Source organism: Macrosteles quadrilineatus, unplaced genomic scaffold (genome assembly GCF_028750875.1).
Source record: "Macrosteles quadrilineatus isolate MER2022 unplaced genomic scaffold, UCM_ALF_1.0 Scaffold_2__2_contigs__length_208266976, whole genome shotgun sequence".
Classification (NCBI taxonomy): domain Eukaryota; kingdom Metazoa; phylum Arthropoda; class Insecta; order Hemiptera; family Cicadellidae; genus Macrosteles; species Macrosteles quadrilineatus.
The window spans coordinates 142,436,287-142,457,190 of NW_026542595.1; the positions used below are offsets into that span (position 1 = coordinate 142,436,287).

General features: G+C 35.2%; 1 protein-coding gene and 1 long non-coding RNA gene across 3 annotated transcripts in view; both read right to left on the bottom strand.

Moving 5' to 3' along the window:
* Window positions 1-2,853: 2,853 nt before the first annotated feature.
* LOC128984979 (tachykinin-like peptides receptor 99D) lies at window positions 2,854-9,630 on the bottom strand. The gene is made up of 8 exons (XM_054404351.1): window positions 9,625-9,630; window positions 9,128-9,316; window positions 8,351-8,499; window positions 7,746-7,902; window positions 7,073-7,240; window positions 6,144-6,244; window positions 5,309-5,399; window positions 2,854-4,144 (listed from the first exon to the last, which is right to left on the bottom strand). The coding sequence occupies exons 1-8, from the start codon at window positions 9,628-9,630 to the stop codon at window positions 3,968-3,970; spliced, it is 1,038 nt and encodes a 345-aa protein (XP_054260326.1). The 3' UTR covers window positions 2,854-3,967.
* Window positions 9,631-9,698: 68 nt separating this feature from the next.
* LOC128985447 (uncharacterized) overlaps window positions 9,699-20,904 on the bottom strand; it is a 39,619-nt gene continuing 28,413 nt past the window's right edge. The window contains exons 2-3 of one of the 2 annotated variants that reach the window (XR_008490026.1): window positions 14,339-14,502; window positions 9,699-9,760 (exon numbers count right to left, since the gene is read on the bottom strand). This is a non-coding gene — a long non-coding RNA (uncharacterized LOC128985447). Of the gene's footprint in view, window positions 9,761-13,060; window positions 13,165-14,338; window positions 14,503-20,904 lie in introns of those variants that run through there. The other variant, XR_008490025.1, reaches the window with a different exon arrangement.

A 20,904-nucleotide genomic window follows, 5' to 3' on the forward strand; every position in this document is an offset into this window, starting at 1 on the left:
TTGCGTCTATATTCGCTCCGTGACTACGTCTTCATGCAGTAACTTCTTCGACGCTGTTACCGACACGATCATGATATCCAATTGCCATTAGAAAAATTCATCTTTACTAATTTTCACTTGACTGGACAAGCTTTTTGCCTTATCAAACAATCATGTTGCAACGATAGAAGTGTTTTGATCTCATGATCTACGTCGATGTAGTTAGTAGGCTACCCAGTGATATAGTTTGGAGGGGGGGGGGGACTGACTGGTTAGGTATCATATCATTTGGGGGGGTCCTTAATAAAATGTATGTTTTCAAAGTTTGGGGGGGCGGGCTCCCTACGACCCCTGAGTACCTCCCAGAGTTGATTTAATTATACTACGAATAGTGTATTTACGGACTACATATAATAAGTCAATGATAATAGTCTTCTGGCTAATCTAGTAAAAATTGGCCACTAAAGTGGCTTTTGAAAACCGAAAGTTCAGCGTATCCGAAGGTGTGCTCTTGAACTGTTCTCCTATGAATTTGACATTTTCTCTGTTTACCATTAAAATACATAACGTTAAATAAATATCTCAACTTTTAAGTTTACTTACAACATTTGTTGAATTTCCTTGTTCATGAATCGCAATATAAGCAAAACTCAGAAGTGTCACAAGAATTTACCCTCTGTCAGAAAAAAATGTTTGAATCATCGTTAATTAACTGTTTTACTGGAATTTAGATTTTTGCAGTTACATTGCTTTATAACCCATTTAAAAAGAAAAATTTGGTTCTGTGACAAGGGTTTTTAATTAATATAATAGTAAACGGTTGCACACTTATGTATTTGATATATCATTGTTAATAACTATAAAAATAAAAACATTGACAATTAAGTTAAAGTAAAAAGGGACAAAAAACAGCAAAAGACATGCCAAACATGTTTAATTTACAGGAAATACATGAATAATGTTTAATAAACCCTTGGTCATTCATATTTACCATTCGTAAATTTGATCTTGCGTCTTTATGACGAAAATACACGTTTATGTGGAAAGAATGTTGTAGCACAGCTTGAGTTAAAAATTACTTTTTGAAATAACAGGTTAAATTTATTACATAATTTTTTATAAAACCAAAAAATACTTTGATATCCTACTAATCCTACTAATATTATAAATGAGAAAGTTTAGATGTATGGATGTATGGATGTATGGATGTATGTTTGTGACAAGTGAACGCGAAAAATACTGGTCGGAGTGGGCTGAAATTTGGCATGATGATAGCTCACATTCCCCATTAACATATAGGCATATTCTTATTTCAAAAATCCTTTCGGGCTCCGCCCCAGTGGCTCTGGGGTTTCCCATGTTAACCTTATGAGAAATGAAATTATTGAATCTTAACAGCAGTTTCAATTAAACAAGTTGGTTCTGTTCTGTGATGTTCAATAGCATTAAAGTTACAAAAATTACTAACAGGGTGCAGCACTATTATTTCTTTTACATTTATGACAACAGCTAATTTGCAACCAAAAGGTGAGTGAGCGTAGCGAACGAACTTCAACCTGGAGGCGAGTTAGCGTAGCGAACGAGCTAACCTGAAGGCAAGTGAGCGCAGCGAACGAGCTCAAACTAAAGGTGAGTGAGCGTAGCGAACAAGCTCCAACTCAAAGGTGAGTGAGCGTAGCGAACGAGCTCCAACCTAAAGGTGAGTGAGCGTAGCGAACAAACTTTAACCAGGACGTGATTGAGCAATGCGAACGAGATAATCTTGAAAATTAAGAAGTTAAACGGGGCAAAGCCCGCGGGTTACAGCTAGTTTTATCATAAAATGAAATTTATATAACAGTAAAACTAATTAGCATAATTTAAAGAGTAAATTCACTTTATAAGATTTCTGGGCAGTGCATTTATTTCCTTATACAATGTATCTGATTCATTCAACTATAAAAAATACATATTTGATAAATAAAAATAAATATTTAGTATTATTCTTTTTTGTGTGGCAAATCCAGGATGATCTTTTAACAAAACTATGATCATTCAATTCGTATGATTACGACTTTGAAAGGTCTGACTCTAATGTGTGTTGATTTGGTAAACTGAAATTATATTTAAAAGTCAAACTTTTATCAGATTCAAAGTTATTGTTACACTTTTGAAACTCTACAAAATGAAAAACCATACACCATATCATCACGAGTTGAGAATCAATCAACTCTAAAGGAGAGAGATTCTATTAGGGAGGAGATTCTAAAGTTTTGTTTGACACCACTTTGGTAAAAATATTTGCCAAATTAGCCTTTACAGCAGACTTTTTTATAAATTTTAACTACTATTTTAAATTAATTACACACTTTTACCTCTCTAAATCTCAAAACTTATTATATACCGCTTGGTCATTGTTATCCGCCATTATTTTAAGCTGCGAGGAACCTTTAAAAATAAAAATAATGTTCTGTGTTTTAGAGTTTGGGACGACTTCAATCATAAAGTGAATGTGGGCTTTGCAGCCAGAGGGATAGTTTTTAGCCATAATCTTGTTAACTTTTTTTATTAAAAATTTAACAAAACTATCGAGCCTGCAATTGTGTACATACTTTTTTACGCCATGGGTTTCATAGATTATAAATTGTAAAATTAATTTAAAACCGTAGTTAAAATTAAAAACAGTTCGTAGAGGCTGATTTTGCAACTATGTTTAACAAGTGTCAAACTCAACTTTAGAATCTCCTCTTCAAATTGGTTCCTACCCTGTGGTTGTATAGTTTTTCATTTATAGATTTATTAATAATTTAAGGATATTACCTTGGATATTTAACTCTTTTCATAAAATAAAATTATAAATTAAATTAAATACCAAATTAGTTAATAAGTGTAACATTAATTTAGAATCCCCCTGTATTTCAACAACCAATTTACAAAAATGTTAAGATTAAGTTATAGATTGTTCCAAAAGTGAAGTAGACTTTAAAACTGTACATGTGATCATCAGTAGAAAACTTTAGGCATCTAATGCAACTACATAGTTCTGCAAATATTACGATCAAAAACATTGTGCATATTACTGTATATACAAATTTACAGTCAAAACTTCAGTGTATTTTCACCTTTAAAGTAAAACCATACAACATCATATACAGATACAGACATTAATTGAAATTAATACAAATAACTTGAGATTATGTTTTATAAAAATATAATAACGTTACGTCAAATTATTTTCCAAAAATCCATTTTAAGAAAACTATTTCAATAGTGGAACGATATTCCTGTGTATAAAAATAATTATTTACAATTTATACATTTTCCAAATTTCCAAATTCGGAAGTAATAAAACATATTCAAACTTTTATATAAGGGAGAGGATACGCGTCCGGTAACCAGGCGTGGATTAGGCGTTCGGCAATAACCTAATAACTAACCAAACTTGCCGATAGTAAAAAAAATCTAATAAAGGTTAACATTTAACTCTTTTCATAAAATAAAATTATAAATGCCTCAAATTCTAACAAAAGATTTACGGTTCAGAAGAAATGGCATTCTAAGAAAAATCTTTGACAACAAATTAGTGTCACCGGTGGGATTCGACCTAGATACCCCTTGCTCATCAGCCGAGTACTCTATCCACTACACCACGAACACCGATAGCTGTGCATCTTATCGTTGTGGTAATGGTGTTCCGGGCCCCCACAACCCGGTGACGTCACTGCCGAACGCCTCCATGTTCAGTTACCGGACGCGTATCTTCTGCGTTTATAGAAATATTCAAAATTACACATTTTCATATTAGAGTCTATTTACGTAAAATATCTTGACCACCTCACATATTTACTTCAGCACTTCACGGGGTTGGCTGTTGGGGAGACCTTTTTAGTTCGCACTTTTGCGGAAACTTCCTCACAGTTTGTCGCAGTTTGCCAAGATCGGTTTCGTTCTCCACCATAAAAGAAATCGTCGCAACGTTTCTTTTGTTGGCGTGAGAACCCATTGACACTCATTGAAGCGATATTGACGTGAGCTTGGAGCTCTTGGAGTTGATGGTGGAGTTTCTACGCCACTCAAACCTGGAGGAGTCCAGGCCACTCAACTCCCTGGCGAGTGGCTCGGTCCTCTTGACTTGGCGGACACACGGCCACCGCAATCTCATCTGGAACTCACGCTTGAATTTCTCCTGAAAAAGAGTTAAAATGCATGCAGCTTTGTTGTGGTTTTTTTTCATAAGTGGACATACAACTCCATTTCGACAGGCGCACAAATCTGTTTACGGTGGGTTCGCAAATCTGAATAGGGGCGAATAGAAATTTGGCCCTTCCCTTCAAGTCGTATATCGGTTTTAACTTTGTAATTTGGAGCAAACTTATATATGGTGTATATCTGGAGCAAATATTTGTAGGATAAAAACAGACTCTTTTTAAGAAACAATATATTTATAAGCTTCAACCCGCAAACTTGATACACTTATATGTATATTGTACATTTAAGATTTTAAAAACTGAAATTACAGGAACAAACTAAACTACAAAGAAAGTTACCTAAATAGAACTATTAAAACACTTTACAACACCTAGTTGTTAATTTACCTTTATAGTTACGAAATTTGTTAAAACTGTGATGAATAGCAAACTATAGCCTTTTTAAAATAAAATGTTTGTGTCCATAAATACATTAGTTAACTGAGAAGAAAGTTAAGTGAAACCCAATGGCTCAACTCAAATATACATTTCATCAAATAATCGAGAGCTCTATTTAAGTAACTCTATTTGTAGTTTAGTTTGTTCCTGTAATTTCAGTTTTTAAAATCTTAAATGTACAGTATATCAATTTATCTACAAAACTTTGATAAATTTGCCAAATATGTACATTAAAGGGTGTACAATACCTGCAAATAGTAATCCTTTGTTGCTGTTTTGGCAACTAGTTTTGGTTCCGTGCAACTATAATCAGGCCTCAAGGTATCAAGGCAATCACTTCATTCTAAGGCCGTCAACAGAGTTCAATAAAAAATATAATAAATACATGTATATTTATTCTATGTTTTCGTGTCTTGTATAATGTTTTAATTATTGAACTCTGTTTATGACTTTCGAATGAAGTGATTATCTCGACACCTTTAGTAGCCAAGACAGCAACACAGGATTACTATATGCAGGTATTAAAAAAAATGTTAAGCAATTTAACGATAACCCCCATGTCATTTTACCTTTGCACAGTTGTGCATGACAGAATATGTTAACTAGGACATAGTTCGGCCGCTTAGAAAACGACCTGCGCGCTAATGCTAAACCAATGCTGTATGAGGTCGTTTTCTAAGCGGCCGACCTAGTAAGTAACTTACATTGTAAATGCCGTATATGAAGGGGTTGTAACAGCTGTTGCTCATGGCCAACCAGTCGATGGAGAACCAAATGATGTTTATGTATCGGAACCTAAACAACACAACACAGATTACCATACTCATGCATGTGTTGTCGGACAAAGGTGTCAGCAGTTTTAGTCGATACTAACATGTTGCAGTTTGAATATTAAGCGTTAATAACTATTGATTTGTTTATGATTGTTCTAAACAGTTATTTAAAAATCATTAATTTTATTTTTATTGATTCTATAGCCTCAAATAATTGTTATCTAAAATCGATGAATTATTGATAAAGGTTTATCTAACTACCAAAATTCGTCATCACTCAAAATCTGATCTCATTATTATAATAATGTGTGAAAGTACAATCTCAATTTCAAACTCAATAAATATAGCCTTTTATTATACGATAGAAAATATTCCTGTTATTGTTAGTGGAACTTTTGCTGGGAAGAACGTTTTGCTAATAGATCAATGACCTTAGTTAAAATTGTAAAGTTTTTGTTGAGAACACCTTTTTACGGGCTGTGTCTTTCAGTTGAAGTTCATCTAAGTAGTTATAACTTCTACACAGGATAGATTATCCTGTCATAGTCTTCTGCTGTTAAATTATGTTTCCAACGATATTTAGTTAATTTATACTGAAATATACATATGAAATAATCTACCAAGACAATATTAACTATTGTCACAGTATAACAAAGTAAATGGGCAAAAATTTTTGCGCAAAGCTAATCTGATAGTAATAACGTTCCTGAACCAATTGCCTGTTATTCACTAGTATTAAATACATTTATTATATAGTTAGACTCACCTGTTGATTTCAGGATAGATGTATTGCAGGACGGTGTACGTTTGTAGAGGTAGCCAGCAGAGAGCGAACAACGCAACAACAATTGCGAGCATTTTGATCACCTGAAGCAACATCAGATCACAACATCAGCAACATCGTATCACTAAGTAAATCATATGCTTAATACTTAGAGTGCACATAGTGCAATAGTTAAACTTGGTAGATTAATGTGTTAGGGAAAGCGACAATAAACTAAACAGGTATTAACGTCCTCATTGTTTTAAATATATTTTCTGATAAATATGTTTCGTTATCGTGAAAAGCAAGTTTATGCCTAAATATATTTGTAGATAGTACTGCCATCAACTGATTTTATAAAAAGTAAAGTAACCATAAGTTAGTAATTATCCAAATAAAAAAATAAACAATGACATAAACTAAAAGAGAAATTCATCATGGTCAAGAAACGTTTTGTCTATTTTAATACAATCTAATAATAATTCTGATATTCTTGGATTAATTTATACTTTTGATAATGTAAGTAGCCCTTGTTTTATACGCCTGGAATCTAAAATTAGACTCTCAAGTAGTTGAGAACCACATGTATACCAATAATTTACATAACAACCGTATAACAGAATACTATGTGCCTGACTGAAACTACAACACACACTTAAACGTCAGCTTTCCCACGAGTTTTCTAGAAGCAATCCTCCATTCCGGAATTAAATCTCTCTCAGTGATGACCAAAACTTATACTTATGACGACGACATTGAATAAAATATAGTATAAAATAGTATAAATATTTACATGAAAAATATGCTTTAAATATAAGCTCAATCTATTGCCACCAAGTATTAAAAACACATTAAAAGCAGTAATAAAAGCTTTACAAACCTAGAAGAATCCACTTTACATTAAGAAGGTTATTTCTTACCTTTTTTATTACCTTTTTCTTATTTCGCATAATGTTTGCGTCCCGCTCAGTCTGGGCGTTTCCCGGAGCCGTCGCCCCCCACAGAGCAAGACCCATGCGTGCGTAGACCCAGGTTATGATGATGAGTGGGACCAGGTACTGCAGGAGAACCAGGATGGCTTGGTAAACCAGCATAACCTCCTGTAAAATAGTCAAGTTACGCTTTTAAGTAAATTCAATGTTTAGACTCAGAAAGATCATTAGCCAGGATGGTTGTTAGACCCATCTTCTCGTGCTAGGAAGCCATACTCTATCCCAGAACTGTTTTACACATTAATTTAGGCTAAGCCTAGGGTCTTTATGGTATTATCACCAGACAAATCTTAAGTCATTCGTGATTTTCTGGATTTGAACCCCGGGCCTTCGGGTATAAAAACTATGCAAGAACCCATGATCTAACACTGAACTAGACGGCTCACCCTAGCCTGTCTGCAGCCATTCATTTGTTTTTGTATGCATTTTAGTAAATGGCAGTTTGCCTATACGAGGACGGTTATGACCTGCAAAAATATCTCATTAACATTTTTAAATAGGTACACTTCTAGCCTAAGACCGGCTCTAAATCAGTTAGACATCATAGAGAAGTAAGGTAGTAATGAACCGGGACTCATTCCCTCTGTTATGTTTTTTTACACAACAAAAGTACCTCGGCGACATTGCGGTGGTAGCAGAAGTAGTAAGGATCTCCCTCTTTCTCCATCCTCGTCAGACCCATGGCGAAGAGATAAGGAGCTCCCATCAAACCACTGATTACCCAAATAAGCGATATCACCAGCTTGAACTGAACCTTGGACACCCGAGCACTGAATAAAAAAAAAACAATGACAAACATTTCCTTTTTCAGAGTAACTTAAAAAAATAGGAACAGTTTTCGGTTTCCATTAGGCTTATAGGCCTACATCATTTAGTTGAATATTATTTCATTCCCTTAACAGATGATTTAAACATTTACAGACACATTAATGATATTTTGCTGGGACAATATATACGAGCAATAGGTATATTTTGGTAATGTTAGGTTTCTATTTTTTTCCAAAGCTAAAAAAACTGATTAATATAAATTACACTAGACGAAAGTATTATTTAATTGATTACAAATTACAAAACTAACTTTACAAGTCGCTGTTTAACAGTAGCAAGAAAAGCTCACAAAGAAGTTTGTTCCAGATAGATTTTAATTAAAACCTAAGCCTTTTTAATTAAAGGCATCAAGTTTGTTGTTAATTACCGAGCATTTTGAATAATACTAACGTGAAGGGAGTGAGAATGGCTCTGTGACGGTCTACGGCGATGGCTGCTAGTGTAAACACACTGACGGACACACTGATCACTTTGACGAAGGGACAGAAACTGCACATGAACTCAGGGAATATCCATCGCTGCAGCAGAGCTGACTGAAACTGAAATACATACGAAAACAATCAGTCAAGATTTAATAAAATTGTTAACTAACCTACAGCTTTACCGTGAAGCAGTGCTTCTTTCTATAAAAACCTTTTACAGAGATAACCGAAATTTATACTTAAAGTGACAATATTAAGTTCTATATAAAATTTGACAGAAACATATGTTTGTAAACAGAAACTCATATTATGATCTACTAGTATGTAAAAAGACCTAATGGATAGTATTTTACAAGGGCACAAGGGATGGTGGTTGAAGTGATTGCTGATCAGAGGTCAGTCTCAACCCCGCCATGACTGCTTTCTCTATACTAGCATTCGATCAATTACTTATAAGACATTGAGATGCCATACACACTAACATCAACGACTTGAGAAAGCACATTATAAGTTGAGAGAAACAAAACCAGGGAAGACAATCAATGACATTCCAGTCTACTGGATCGTGTAAATATATGAAACTGGAGGTGAAACACAGTAAATAAAACGTAAAGCTAAAACATTACGTGAAACATCGTAGCTTTAAATTGTATAAAATTAGATTGACGATTATAAAAGTACAATTCTTTAAAGCTTAAAGATAAAAACACTCTCATGCTTTTTAGAGCTAAACAGATAAATTTACCTGAAAAGGTATGGCAAACAGACCAATGACGATGTCAGCTAGTGCTAGATTTGCGATGTAGTAGTTAGTGACACTTCTCATACGCCGACTAGTGGCGATGACCCAGATCACCAGGCCATTACCGAAGACAGCAGCTACTGATATACTACCGTAGCAGATACTCAGTAGTATCACCTCGTGTGGTAGAACCTACAACATTACTGACATTGTAGTTGGTGACACTTCTCATACGACGACTAGTGGCGATGACCCAGATCACCAGGCCATTACCAAAGACAGCGGCTACTGATATACTACCGTAGCAGAGACTTAGTTGTATCACCTCGTGTGGTAGAACCTACAACATTACTGACATAGTAGTTTGTGACACTTCTCATACGACGACTAGTGGCGATGACCCAGATCACCAGGCCATTACCGAAGACAGCAGCTACTGATATACTACCGTAGCAGATACTCAGTAGTATCACCTCGTGTGGTAGAACCTACAACATTACTGACATAGTAGTTTGTGACACTTCTCATACGACGACTATTGGCGATGACCCAGATCACCAGGCCATTACCGAAGACAGCAGCTACTGATATACTACCGTAGCAGATACTCAGTAGTATCACCTCGTGTGGTAGAACCTACAACATTACTGACATTGTAGTTGGTGACACTTCTCATACGACGACTAGTGGCGATGACCCAGATCACCAGGCCATTACCAAAGACAGCGGCTACTGATATACTACCGTAGCAGAGACTTAGTAGTATCACCTCGTGTGGTAGAGCCTACAACGTTACTGACATAGTAGTTGGTGACACTTCTCATACGACGACTAGTGGCGATGACCCAGATCACCAGGCCATTACCAAAGACAGCGGCTACTGATATACTACCGTAGCAGAGACTTAGTAGTATCACCTCGTGTGGTAGAACCTACAACATTACTGACATAGTAGTTTGTGACACTTCTCATACGACGACTAGTGGCGATGACCCAGATCACCAGGCCATTACCAAAGACAGCGGCTACTGATATACTACCGTAGCAGAGACTTAGTGGTATCACCTCGTGTGGTAGAGCCTACAACGTTACTGACATAGTAGTTGGTGACACTTCTCATACGACGACTAGTGGCGATGACCCAGATCACCAGGCCATTACCAAAGACAGCGGCTACTGATATACTACCGTAGCAGAGACTTAGTAGTATTACCTCGTGTGGTAGAACCTACAACATTACTGACATTGTAGTTGGTGACACTTCTCATACGACGACTAGTGGCGATGACCCAGATCACCAGGCCATTACCAAAGACAGCGGCTACTGATATACTACCGTAGCAGAGACTTAGTAGTATTACCTCGTGTGGTAGAACCTACAACATTACTGACATAGTAGTTTGTAACACTTCTCATACGACGACTAGTGGCGATGACCCAGATCACCAGGCCATTACCAAAGACAGCGGCTACTGATATACTACCGTAGCAGAGACTTAGTAGTATCACCTCGTGTGGTAGAACCTACAACATTACTGACATTGTAGTTGGTGACACTTCTCATACGACGACTAGTGGCGATGACCCAGATCACCAGGCCATTACCAAAGACAGCGGCTACTGATATACTACCGTAGCAGAGACTTAGTAGTATCACCTCGTGTGGTAGAACCTACAACATTACTGACATAGTAGTTGGTGACACTTCTCATACGACGACTAGTGGCGATGACCCAGATCACCAGGCCATTACCAAAGACAGCGGCTACTGATATACTACCGTAGCAGAGACTTAGTAGTATCACCTCGTGTGGTAGAACCTACAACATTACTGACATAGTAGTTTGTGACACTTCTCATACGACGACTAGTGGCGATGACCCAGATCACCAGGCCATTACCGAAGACAGCGGCTACTGATATACTACCGTAGCAGAGACTCAGTAGTATCACCTCGTGTGGTAGAACCTACAACATTACTGACATAGTAGTTGGTGACACTTCTCATAAGACGACTAGTGGCGATGACCCAGATCACCAGGCCATTACCAAAGACAGCGGCTACTGATATACTACCGTAGCAGAGACTTAGTAGTATCACCTCGTGTGGTAGAACCTACAACATTACTGACATTGTAGTTGGTGACACTTCTCATACGACGACTAGTGGCGATGACCCAGATCACCAGGCCATTACCAAAGACAGCGGCTACTGATATACTACCGTAGCAGAGACTTAGTAGTATCACCTCGTGTGGTAGAACCTACAACATTACTGACATTGTAGTTGGTGACACTTCTCATACGACGACTAGTGGCGATGACCCAGATCACCAGGCCATTACCAAAGACAGCGGCTACTGATATACTACCGTAGCAGAGACTTAGTAGTATCACCTCGTGTGGTAGAACCTACAACATTACTGACATTGTAGTTGGTGACACTTCTCATACGACGACTAGTGGCGATGACCCAGATCACCAGGCCATTACCAAAGACAGCGGCTACTGATATACTACCGTAGCAGAGACTTAGTGGTATCACCTCGTGTGGTAGAGCCTACAACGTTACTGACATAGTAGTTGGTGACACTTCTCATACGACGACTAGTGGCGATGACCCAGATCACCAGGCCATTACCAAAGACAGCGGCTACTGATATACTACCGTAGCAGAGACTTAGTAGTATCACCTCGTGTGGTAGAACCTACAACATTACTGACATTGTAGTTTGTGACACTTCTCATACGACGACTAGTGGCGATGACCCAGATCACCAGGCCATTACCAAAGACAGCGGCTACTGATATACTACCGTAGCAGAGACTTAGTAGTATCACCTCGTGTGGTAGAACCTACAACATTACTGACATTGTAGTTGGTGACACTTCTCATACGACGACTAGTGGCGATGACCCAGATCACCAGGCCATTACCAAAGACAGCGGCTACTGATATACTACCGTAGCAGAGACTTAGTGGTATCACCTCGTGTGGTAGAGCCTACAACGTTACTGACATAGTAGTTGGTGACACTTCTCATACGACGACTAGTGGCGATGACCCAGATCACCAGGCCATTACCAAGGACAGCGGCTACTGATATACTACCGTAGCAGAGACTTAGTAGTATCACCTCGTGTGGTAGAACCTACAACATTACTGACATAGTAGTTTGTGACACTTCTCATACGACGACTAGTGGCGATGACCCAGATCACCAGGCCATTACCAAAGACAGCGGCTACTGATATACTACCGTAGCAGAGACTTAGTAGTATCACCTCGTGTGGTAGAACCTACAACATTACTGACATAGTAGTTTGTGACACTTCTCATACGACGACTAGTGGCGATGACCCAGATCACCAGGCCATTACCAAAGACAGCGGCTACTGATATACTACCGTAGCAGAGACTTAGTAGTATCACCTCGTGTGGTAGAACCTACAACATTACTGACATAGTAGTTTGTGACACTTCTCATACGACGACTAGTGGCGATGACCCAGATCACCAGGCCATTACCGAAGACAGCGGCTACTGATATACTACCGTAGCAGAGACTCAGTAGTATCACCTCGTGTGGTAGAACCTACAACATTACTGACATAGTAGTTGGTGACACTTCTCATAAGACGACTAGTGGCGATGACCCAGATCACCAGGCCATTACCAAGGACAGCGGCTACTGATATACTACCGTAGCAGAGACTTAGTGGTATCACCTCGTGTGGTAGAACCTACAACGTTACTGACATAGTAGTTGGTGACACTTCTCATACGACGACTAGTGGCGATGACCCAGATCACCAGGCCATTACCAAAGACAGCGGCTACTGATATACTACCGTAGCAGAGACTTAGTAGTATTACCTCGTGTGGTAGAACCTACAACATTACTGACATTGTAGTTGGTGACACTTCTCATACGACGACTAGTGGCGATGACCCAGATCACCAGCCCATTACCGAAGACAGCGGCTACTGATATACTACCGTAGCAGAGACTTAGTAGTATCACCTCGTGTGGTAGAACCTACAACATTACTGACATAGTAGTGGGTACATGAGCTATCCTAATAATTTTAATTATTATTATAAAAATCCTATATTTCCTTAGTATATAGTTCATAGTTTTAATTTGTTGTCTGTAGGTTTTTAATTGACACTTTAAATCTAAATGCAAAACACAAATCCCTCTGGTATTGTGAACGTTTTTCTTGAAGCGCTTTGTACTCTTTTACTGAATATCAAAGCAATTTCGCCACCAGCAGGAACGATAGGCAGAACTCACAAAGACCTTTACATATAGGTGATTTATTGTCCACTATACAACTATTTCATGTCCTGTTTTCAATCTCCATTTACTGAAACTTGTAGGTATATTGTATTCAAATGTATTAAATGCAATATTGTATTTTTGAGTCTGTTTTAGGAAATTAGAAAGCTTATTAAGTTATTTGTTCTTCATTTAGTGACTGTATTATTTTTAAATGTTTTGCGTTATCTATTAATTTCTTCCAAACAAAAAATATTTGAAAAAATATAACATATATACATCAAACTAATTATTTGAAGCGAAAAAAGTAATTGATAGATTTTTATATTAATAACTGCACATAAAGACAACCCATACAGTTACAGAAGGCGTTGCAAATTTTAAATGTATGGTTGTTTTTTGTTTTGCATAGAGGTATCCACTTGGTTTTACTATTTTAAAAATGTGAAACATATTTAAGGAATGTATTATATAACCGAATACATGTTTGATGCCTTTTGATAGCTCTTTATGAAACAGCTAAGTCACCGCAACTATGATAAAGACATTCAAAACTGTACTTCTTGCAAGTATACAACGTACTTAAAAAAACTCGATTTATATAATTATTTTAAATGTAAATACGATTTCTGCTGCCATTCTCTGCTTCTATATAGTTTTTGTAAAAAATATTTTGTGTTTCATAAAAACCACTAAAACAGTTTGATGATTTTATCCGTGATGAAGCTTTTAATTTAATATTTGATAGAATCCATGATAATATTTTTGTATCATTACTATGTTCAGAAGTCACTCTTTGTGACAAGTATTTCGACCGTAGTTGCGGTTAGAAAATGCAGATTGATAAAAGACATATTATTGCCAGGAAGGTTCGGTTAAAAGAAACCGAAAAAAATACGGAACACATAGACAATTGATAGCATAATATTACCTCATAAATAGGTTCGTCTATGAGGGGAATGACATTTTCATATCCAGTCTCAGAAGTAAAAGAGTGGTAATTTCCCTCTGTAAGGTTTTGCGTTGGACTTTGGTCAGTCCAGTTGACCCAGTTTGTTTGATTTGTCAGGTCCATTCTCCAGTTCAAAATGTCACCTGAAAAGAAAAAAAAATAGTTTAAGATCAAGATTCAATGTTCAACCAATTTAATATATCATTATTTGTTAACCAACATGAAGTAGATTCAGCAAGAAACCAAAACAAGCAGTTCCTCTTTAGCACTCATACATCTATTGGTTTTTGTATTATTAAGCATAGCATTATTAATAAGTTAGGTCTTAGTTTCTCTTTATTACCTGATTACATCATAGATAACCATAAAATTCAGGAAAACCTGTCGATTAAGACAAATAGTTTAAATGATTGCCGTCTTGTAAAAGAAAGCAAGTATTTTATCATGCTGGGATTATGAATATAAATAATTATACATGTAATTAATAAAGTGGAGTATCCTAGTTATTGAAATTTTGAAGAGCCCCTTCATATATGCATTTCCTTACAATAGTTGAGAGCTTCTCGCGATGTTTGAAACTGCGAACTGTTTTTACTTTCTTCCCCTATACATATATATGGAGAAAGTATTGTTTTCGTTAACATTTTCTAGTTTGAGTTTTGAGTAGATATATCCATTTTGGGTACCCCTGAACCCAAAAAAGTGGTTTTCGAAGTGATGTCTGTGTCTGTGTGGCTGGATGTGTACAGAGCTACATACCACACCTGTAGTTCGATTTTGATGAAATTTGGTATGTAGGTACTTATCCATGGTATATCCAGGCGTTTTTTTTCATTTTTTTTTTAATTTTGATTTTTAATAGGGATTCTTCCATAAAAACTCATAAAATTAAAGTCGGATATTTTTTAGAAAAGCTGGGTTTTATCAAAATTTATACGTTATGGTCCTTATAATTCTAAAAAAAATAGTACAACACCCCATTGCTGTAACAATTACGGTTTAAAAATTATTGCAACTTTTGTGATTTTGAACTATAAAATATCATATTTACTCTCATCGTTTACTCTGACGAGTTTATAGGAGAAGGTATGTGGCAGAATGTTGATAATGTTTATTTACTACATTCATTTGTGTACATAGTAAGAATATATATTACATTTAATCGTACAAACCCACTATGCACACACTGAAAAAAGTTAGCAGTTTTAAATATAGCAAGAAGCTCCATTAAAAACATATTAACGGATTGCCACATTTTGCTGAACAAAACTATTGCGATGTGATCATTGTTCAGCCCAAAAAAAAATACTGGTACTGATAAAGATAACCCAAGACGAAATTTGAAAACGTTTTCCTAAAACAAATATAATCTGGATTTATTTTTGAACCGGCAATACTTGACTGTTTGACTGCTCAGTATCAGGGCAATAAAATCCTACTTTGGACAGTCTTTAATTAGAAGGAAGCAGTGAAGCTAAAAGCAATTATATTGAGCTTACATAGCCACAGGGTTCATTAGGGCTTTCATTCCTCTTCGCTGAGCATCTTGAGTCAATAAACTATGTTATGCATGCTCATTATTAGCTGATTTCAATCAACTTATAAAATTAGCTTTACTAATCTTTTATTATATCATTCATATTACTTTTACACCAGCGACATTTTAATATTTTCTAGTGATATAGCAGTAGTATTGACCCTGTTTTGAGTATAGGCACAATTACTCTTTAGTATATTGGATTAACTATTTTTTTGACATTTTCACTAGGTTTAATGTATTTTTAATGTTTTTAGTTCATTGACTTAATGTGGTGTTTTAATTCAAGGGAATTAATTGAGGTTTGATTTTGATAGCACCAATCATAACTGTATTTAAAACATTAACATTGATATATTACTATCAGCAAAATAAAGATTATTACTAAATCTTTCCAGTAATACGATTCGGTAAAAATAAAATCTAATCCACGAATTATGCTCTTCTAAGTAAGTATTGTTCATGTTAACAAATTACTCAACAGTTATACGTAAAACGGATTTTGTAATTCACAGCTATCGTCACAAACAGCTGTTCGCAGTTGGTTGATAGAAATAACAAGTGATTTGCTACTTGACACGATATAAACTAATCTGTCAAGGCCAAACATCGCTTCAACAGTAAGGTAACCATTCACTGCAAACCGTCATACGTTGTCCTACATTCTAAAATGTGTTTCGTTGTAATTTGAAAAGAAAACTATTCGCTCACACAAAAATCGTAAAAAAACTAATCTCCTAAATTTACCTTAAACACATTATACGCTTTGGGGGAAAATACAAAAAAATACTCGTAAAATAAAACTGTCAAAAGACTTGAACGTTTTTAGAGCTGTTTTGGATAATAGTATTGGTAGTCAATGTGTTATTGACTAATCATAAGTATATAAGACACACAACTACTAAACTGTCGATGTGTTCGTCACAATTTACTAAAAGAATAAAACACTTTTGAAAAATAAAGATATTTATGTCTACTGTAATCACAGGTGTCTATGTTTATTGAGTGTAAAACTCTAAATAATTATTTTAAAGTAGAATGAGACATTTGTGCGCAAATCCGAAGTTGTTAGACATACTTAAATGTAGGCTGAAGCTGTTGATAAATCCACTAGTGCACAAATTGAAAACAGGTGAGATATAAAATGTCATTAGCGCCGAGCAAAGTTAAATTGGAATACACCTCAGAACTGTATTGGAATTTTAAACTAAGCCATGTCACTTGGTTTACCTTCCTAGAATAGGAGTAAAGTCGTAGTAGTTTAATTGGTTCTCGTCAATTTAATATGTAAGAGCAGATTGTTTAAAAATAAAAAAGTTTATCCTGCATGAAACAAATATACTTGTTCGTTACGAACTGTACACTTAAATTAAGTTAAACTTAATATACATATATTCTTAATCCAAAAATCAATTGTACGGGGATTACATAAAAAAAATTAAAATTAAAAAAATTGTCAAAAGAAAAGTATGTTTCCTGATGCGTTTGAGTTTAAAAGTCGTCGTTTATTTTATGGAAACATTTTAATCTCATAATAGAAAGAAACTTAAAATTACTAACGCATTTTACAAACATCCTCTAGTTGAAGGCTAAAATACTGTTTTTCCATTTGTTTAATATATTTGCTAAGATGTGAGTCCATAAGTATGCAGATAAATGCTAAATCCTGCTGTTTAATATCTTTTTATTGTCCTAAGAAAACAACTGTATATTGATCGAACAATAATCTACAGCCTTTATTATTAAGCGTTATGGCTATGAATTAGTTTTAATACATTTAGACAATGGGGGTTACCATTTGACTAAAAAAAAAACTGTAAAAATCTGTGCTTACTCTTTTGTGACATTGTAATACAAAAAATCTATGAAAAAAACAAAGTCATTAAATGACGCCTATTCGAAATAGGTATACAACAAGGTTCAGAATATAAAAGCTGCAACAATTATTCCCTAAATCCTAAACACTCGTAAGTATAAACCAAATCCGCTGAACTTGTCATATTGTGGATTTAGAGTTTAATTTCCTGGATGAAGCAAATCCAAAGCCTTTTTCCTAGAATAACTTCCTGATTTTTAATATTCTGCCACTTTTCAGGTCTCCGTGGTTCTTGTGGAATTATTTGCTTTGAAATTTAATGAACTAATATGAACAGTAATACAATTTTAACGATTTTTTTAGTTAAAAAGTTACTAGCATCATCTGTAACGGGTCTAATAAATAATTAAATAAATAATTAATCCAACATAAACAAAAGGTTAGTTATCAGAACAGTAATTAAATAAATTGCCAACATTAAATTCAATAACGGACGTTTCAGTTAGGTAACATGGTGGATAAATTAGGGTCAAATGGTTTTAAAAAGGATTGATTGTAATATATTCCAAGATGGCGAGATTGAGAGCCGTGTTTGTTGTTGAGGAAGACGCAACTCGGTATTCTGCGCAGCCAGTTGGAGTTGGTGGAGAACTACTGCAACGCTTTTAGGCTCTGAAACGGAAATTTTCCGTTTTCATGGAGTTGGCAGTTCTCGGGTTGAGTAACCGACACGCACACTCGAGGACGGGGCAGGCGCAGGCTTTATTTCTTCACCGGTCGTTTTGTAGTAAACTCGTTAATCGTAGTGGTTAAGACATATTCGCAAATTACCGAAGGGGTAACAACCCCACGCTTAAATAAAATAAATGTTTTATCTTCTGATAATTCTTGTTACTTATTAACATGAAATAAGCTCCACCAAACCACACGGATAACCTTAGATTAAGAGGAGTGCTCTACTAGCCTATAAGCTAATTAAATGTTTAACTGGTTTGACTGACTATTGTGTTTATTCATAACAGTAGTCAATTAATTTAAAGATGAATACTTGTAAAGCGCACCGATACACATTCAACCTATTACCAAAGCAAAGTAGAAGAGACGAGAAAATAAATATATTTATAATTTAGTAATGTCAATTATGCATGATTATAGTTCTTTATTAGTTGGTTATGATGTTATGTAAATATGTTTGTTGTTTGTGTCTATTCTGTTTAAAATGCAATACTTTCAATCAGGTTTGTACCTCAAACACTCTAAACTAAGGCAAAGTAGGACAAGTAAATAACTTGGCTAAGACAAAGTGTCTTCGTCGAGAGTTTGGTATGTAAATCACAGTTATTTAATTAAACAATACAACTTTTATATACTGTCAAACTTACTTATTATGAGATATCCCAGTTTAAATAAGGATTTATATTGAGAAACCTTTAGACTTAGTTCCAAGTTGATAAGTTTAGGGATTATAAAGTCAGTACACGTATAACATGTACAAAATATTGTTGTTGCTACCTTTGTTAATTACAACCTAATCGCTTAACTGAGTTTTCATTAATTGATGTTCTCAAAATTAGATGCCAATCAGTCGATGAACAATTTGATACCAAAACTCAACATTAAACACTTCTGTAAATCAGAGCCATATATTATAGTTATGTTTCACTATACTGTATCTTAATATGGCATAACATGAATGATATGTTTTGTTATAATACATGTTTACAGACACATTATGTATAGCTAAGCAATTTTAAGTCTAATTCTGACCCATAAATATTGCGCCTTAATGAAATCTGTTTGGATATTGAAGTATTATAAATTTAGTAATTTATGGTTTTAAATGAAAGCTTATACTGTAAAGTATGTTATGCAACCTATAACGAAGAGCAGTTCATATTAATTGCAACAATATGGAAATCGTATGTTAAAATTAAAACCTACCTTCAACATGAATCTACACAAATGCACCGTGTAAATAACTGAACTAGTTATCAAAGTGCATTATAAAAGACATATGTAACAAATTGCAGTGGAAATATGTCAACTTGATACGTCACTCTGTCCTCGACATGTCTTGCAAAATACATGCATGGGTAATGTCAACTCCTACTTACTACTTATGTATATCCAAGTCATGACAAAAATATTTTTTAGTATTGCCATAATGTAGAGGTTTTTTGATTAACATTACTTTAAACACAAACACCAATAATTTAGAGCACAAAATATATTTCACTCCCTAAGAAATGCAGAAATAAGCACCCCACAGGTCGTTTCTTTGTCGTCACCAAGTCGTTGACCCATTTCAAGTCATGAACCGTTTTGCTGCTTATTTCCTTGAACAATTTTAACATCTAAAATAAAGTATAGTTGTAGAATAGTTAAAATAATACTTAACCTTTCTATACAGTAAAATGATATTCAGTAAGCAATTTATAAATTACTATAATACTAGAGGACCCATGCTGCTCCGCAGCGTTAAAATAAATATAATATCCGAGAAATTATCAAATTTATGATTTTTGATTGAGGAATCCAGTATTAAACGACCAATAGCTCAAATAAAGCCTATATCTTTTATATTTCATATCTATATCATGAGAAAACCTCATATCTATCTCATGGAAATACCTCATATCTATCTCATGGGAATATATTATATCGTTCTCATGGAAATACATCATATCGTTCTCATGTGAAAATTTTAAACCCATCTCATGGGCATATTTGATACTGATCTCATGGGAATATTTCATACCCATCTCATTAAAATATTTAATACCCATCTCATGGGAATGTTTCAAATCGTTCTCATGGGAATATTTCATATCCATCGCATGGGAATATTTAATACCCATCTCATGGGAATATCTTATGCTACTCTCATGGGATTATCTCATACCGTTCTCATAGGAATATATCATAAACTCATCTCATGGGAATATCTCATCCCCATATCATAAGAATATCTCATACCCATCTCATGAGAATATTTCATATCCATCTCATTTAAATATCTCATACCCATCGCATGGAAATATCTCATATCGTTCTCATGGAAATATGTCATATCAATCTCATGAGAATATTCAATTCTCATCTCATTAGAATATTTAATATCTATCTCATGGAAATATCTCATACCCATCTCATGGGAATATATCATACCAATCTCATGGAATTATCTCATAT

Excerpts from the sequence above, each read along its gene's own strand:
- LOC128984979 (XM_054404351.1), bottom strand. Across the intron at positions 6,245-7,072 it reads TTATGCGAAATAAGAAAAAG|GTGATCAAAATGCTCGCAAT; the intron begins GTAATAAAAAAG and ends ATGTTGCTTCAG. Across the intron at positions 5,400-6,143 it reads ATCTATCCTGAAATCAACAG|GTTCCGATACATAAACATCA; the intron begins GTGAGTCTAACT and ends TGTGTTGTTTAG.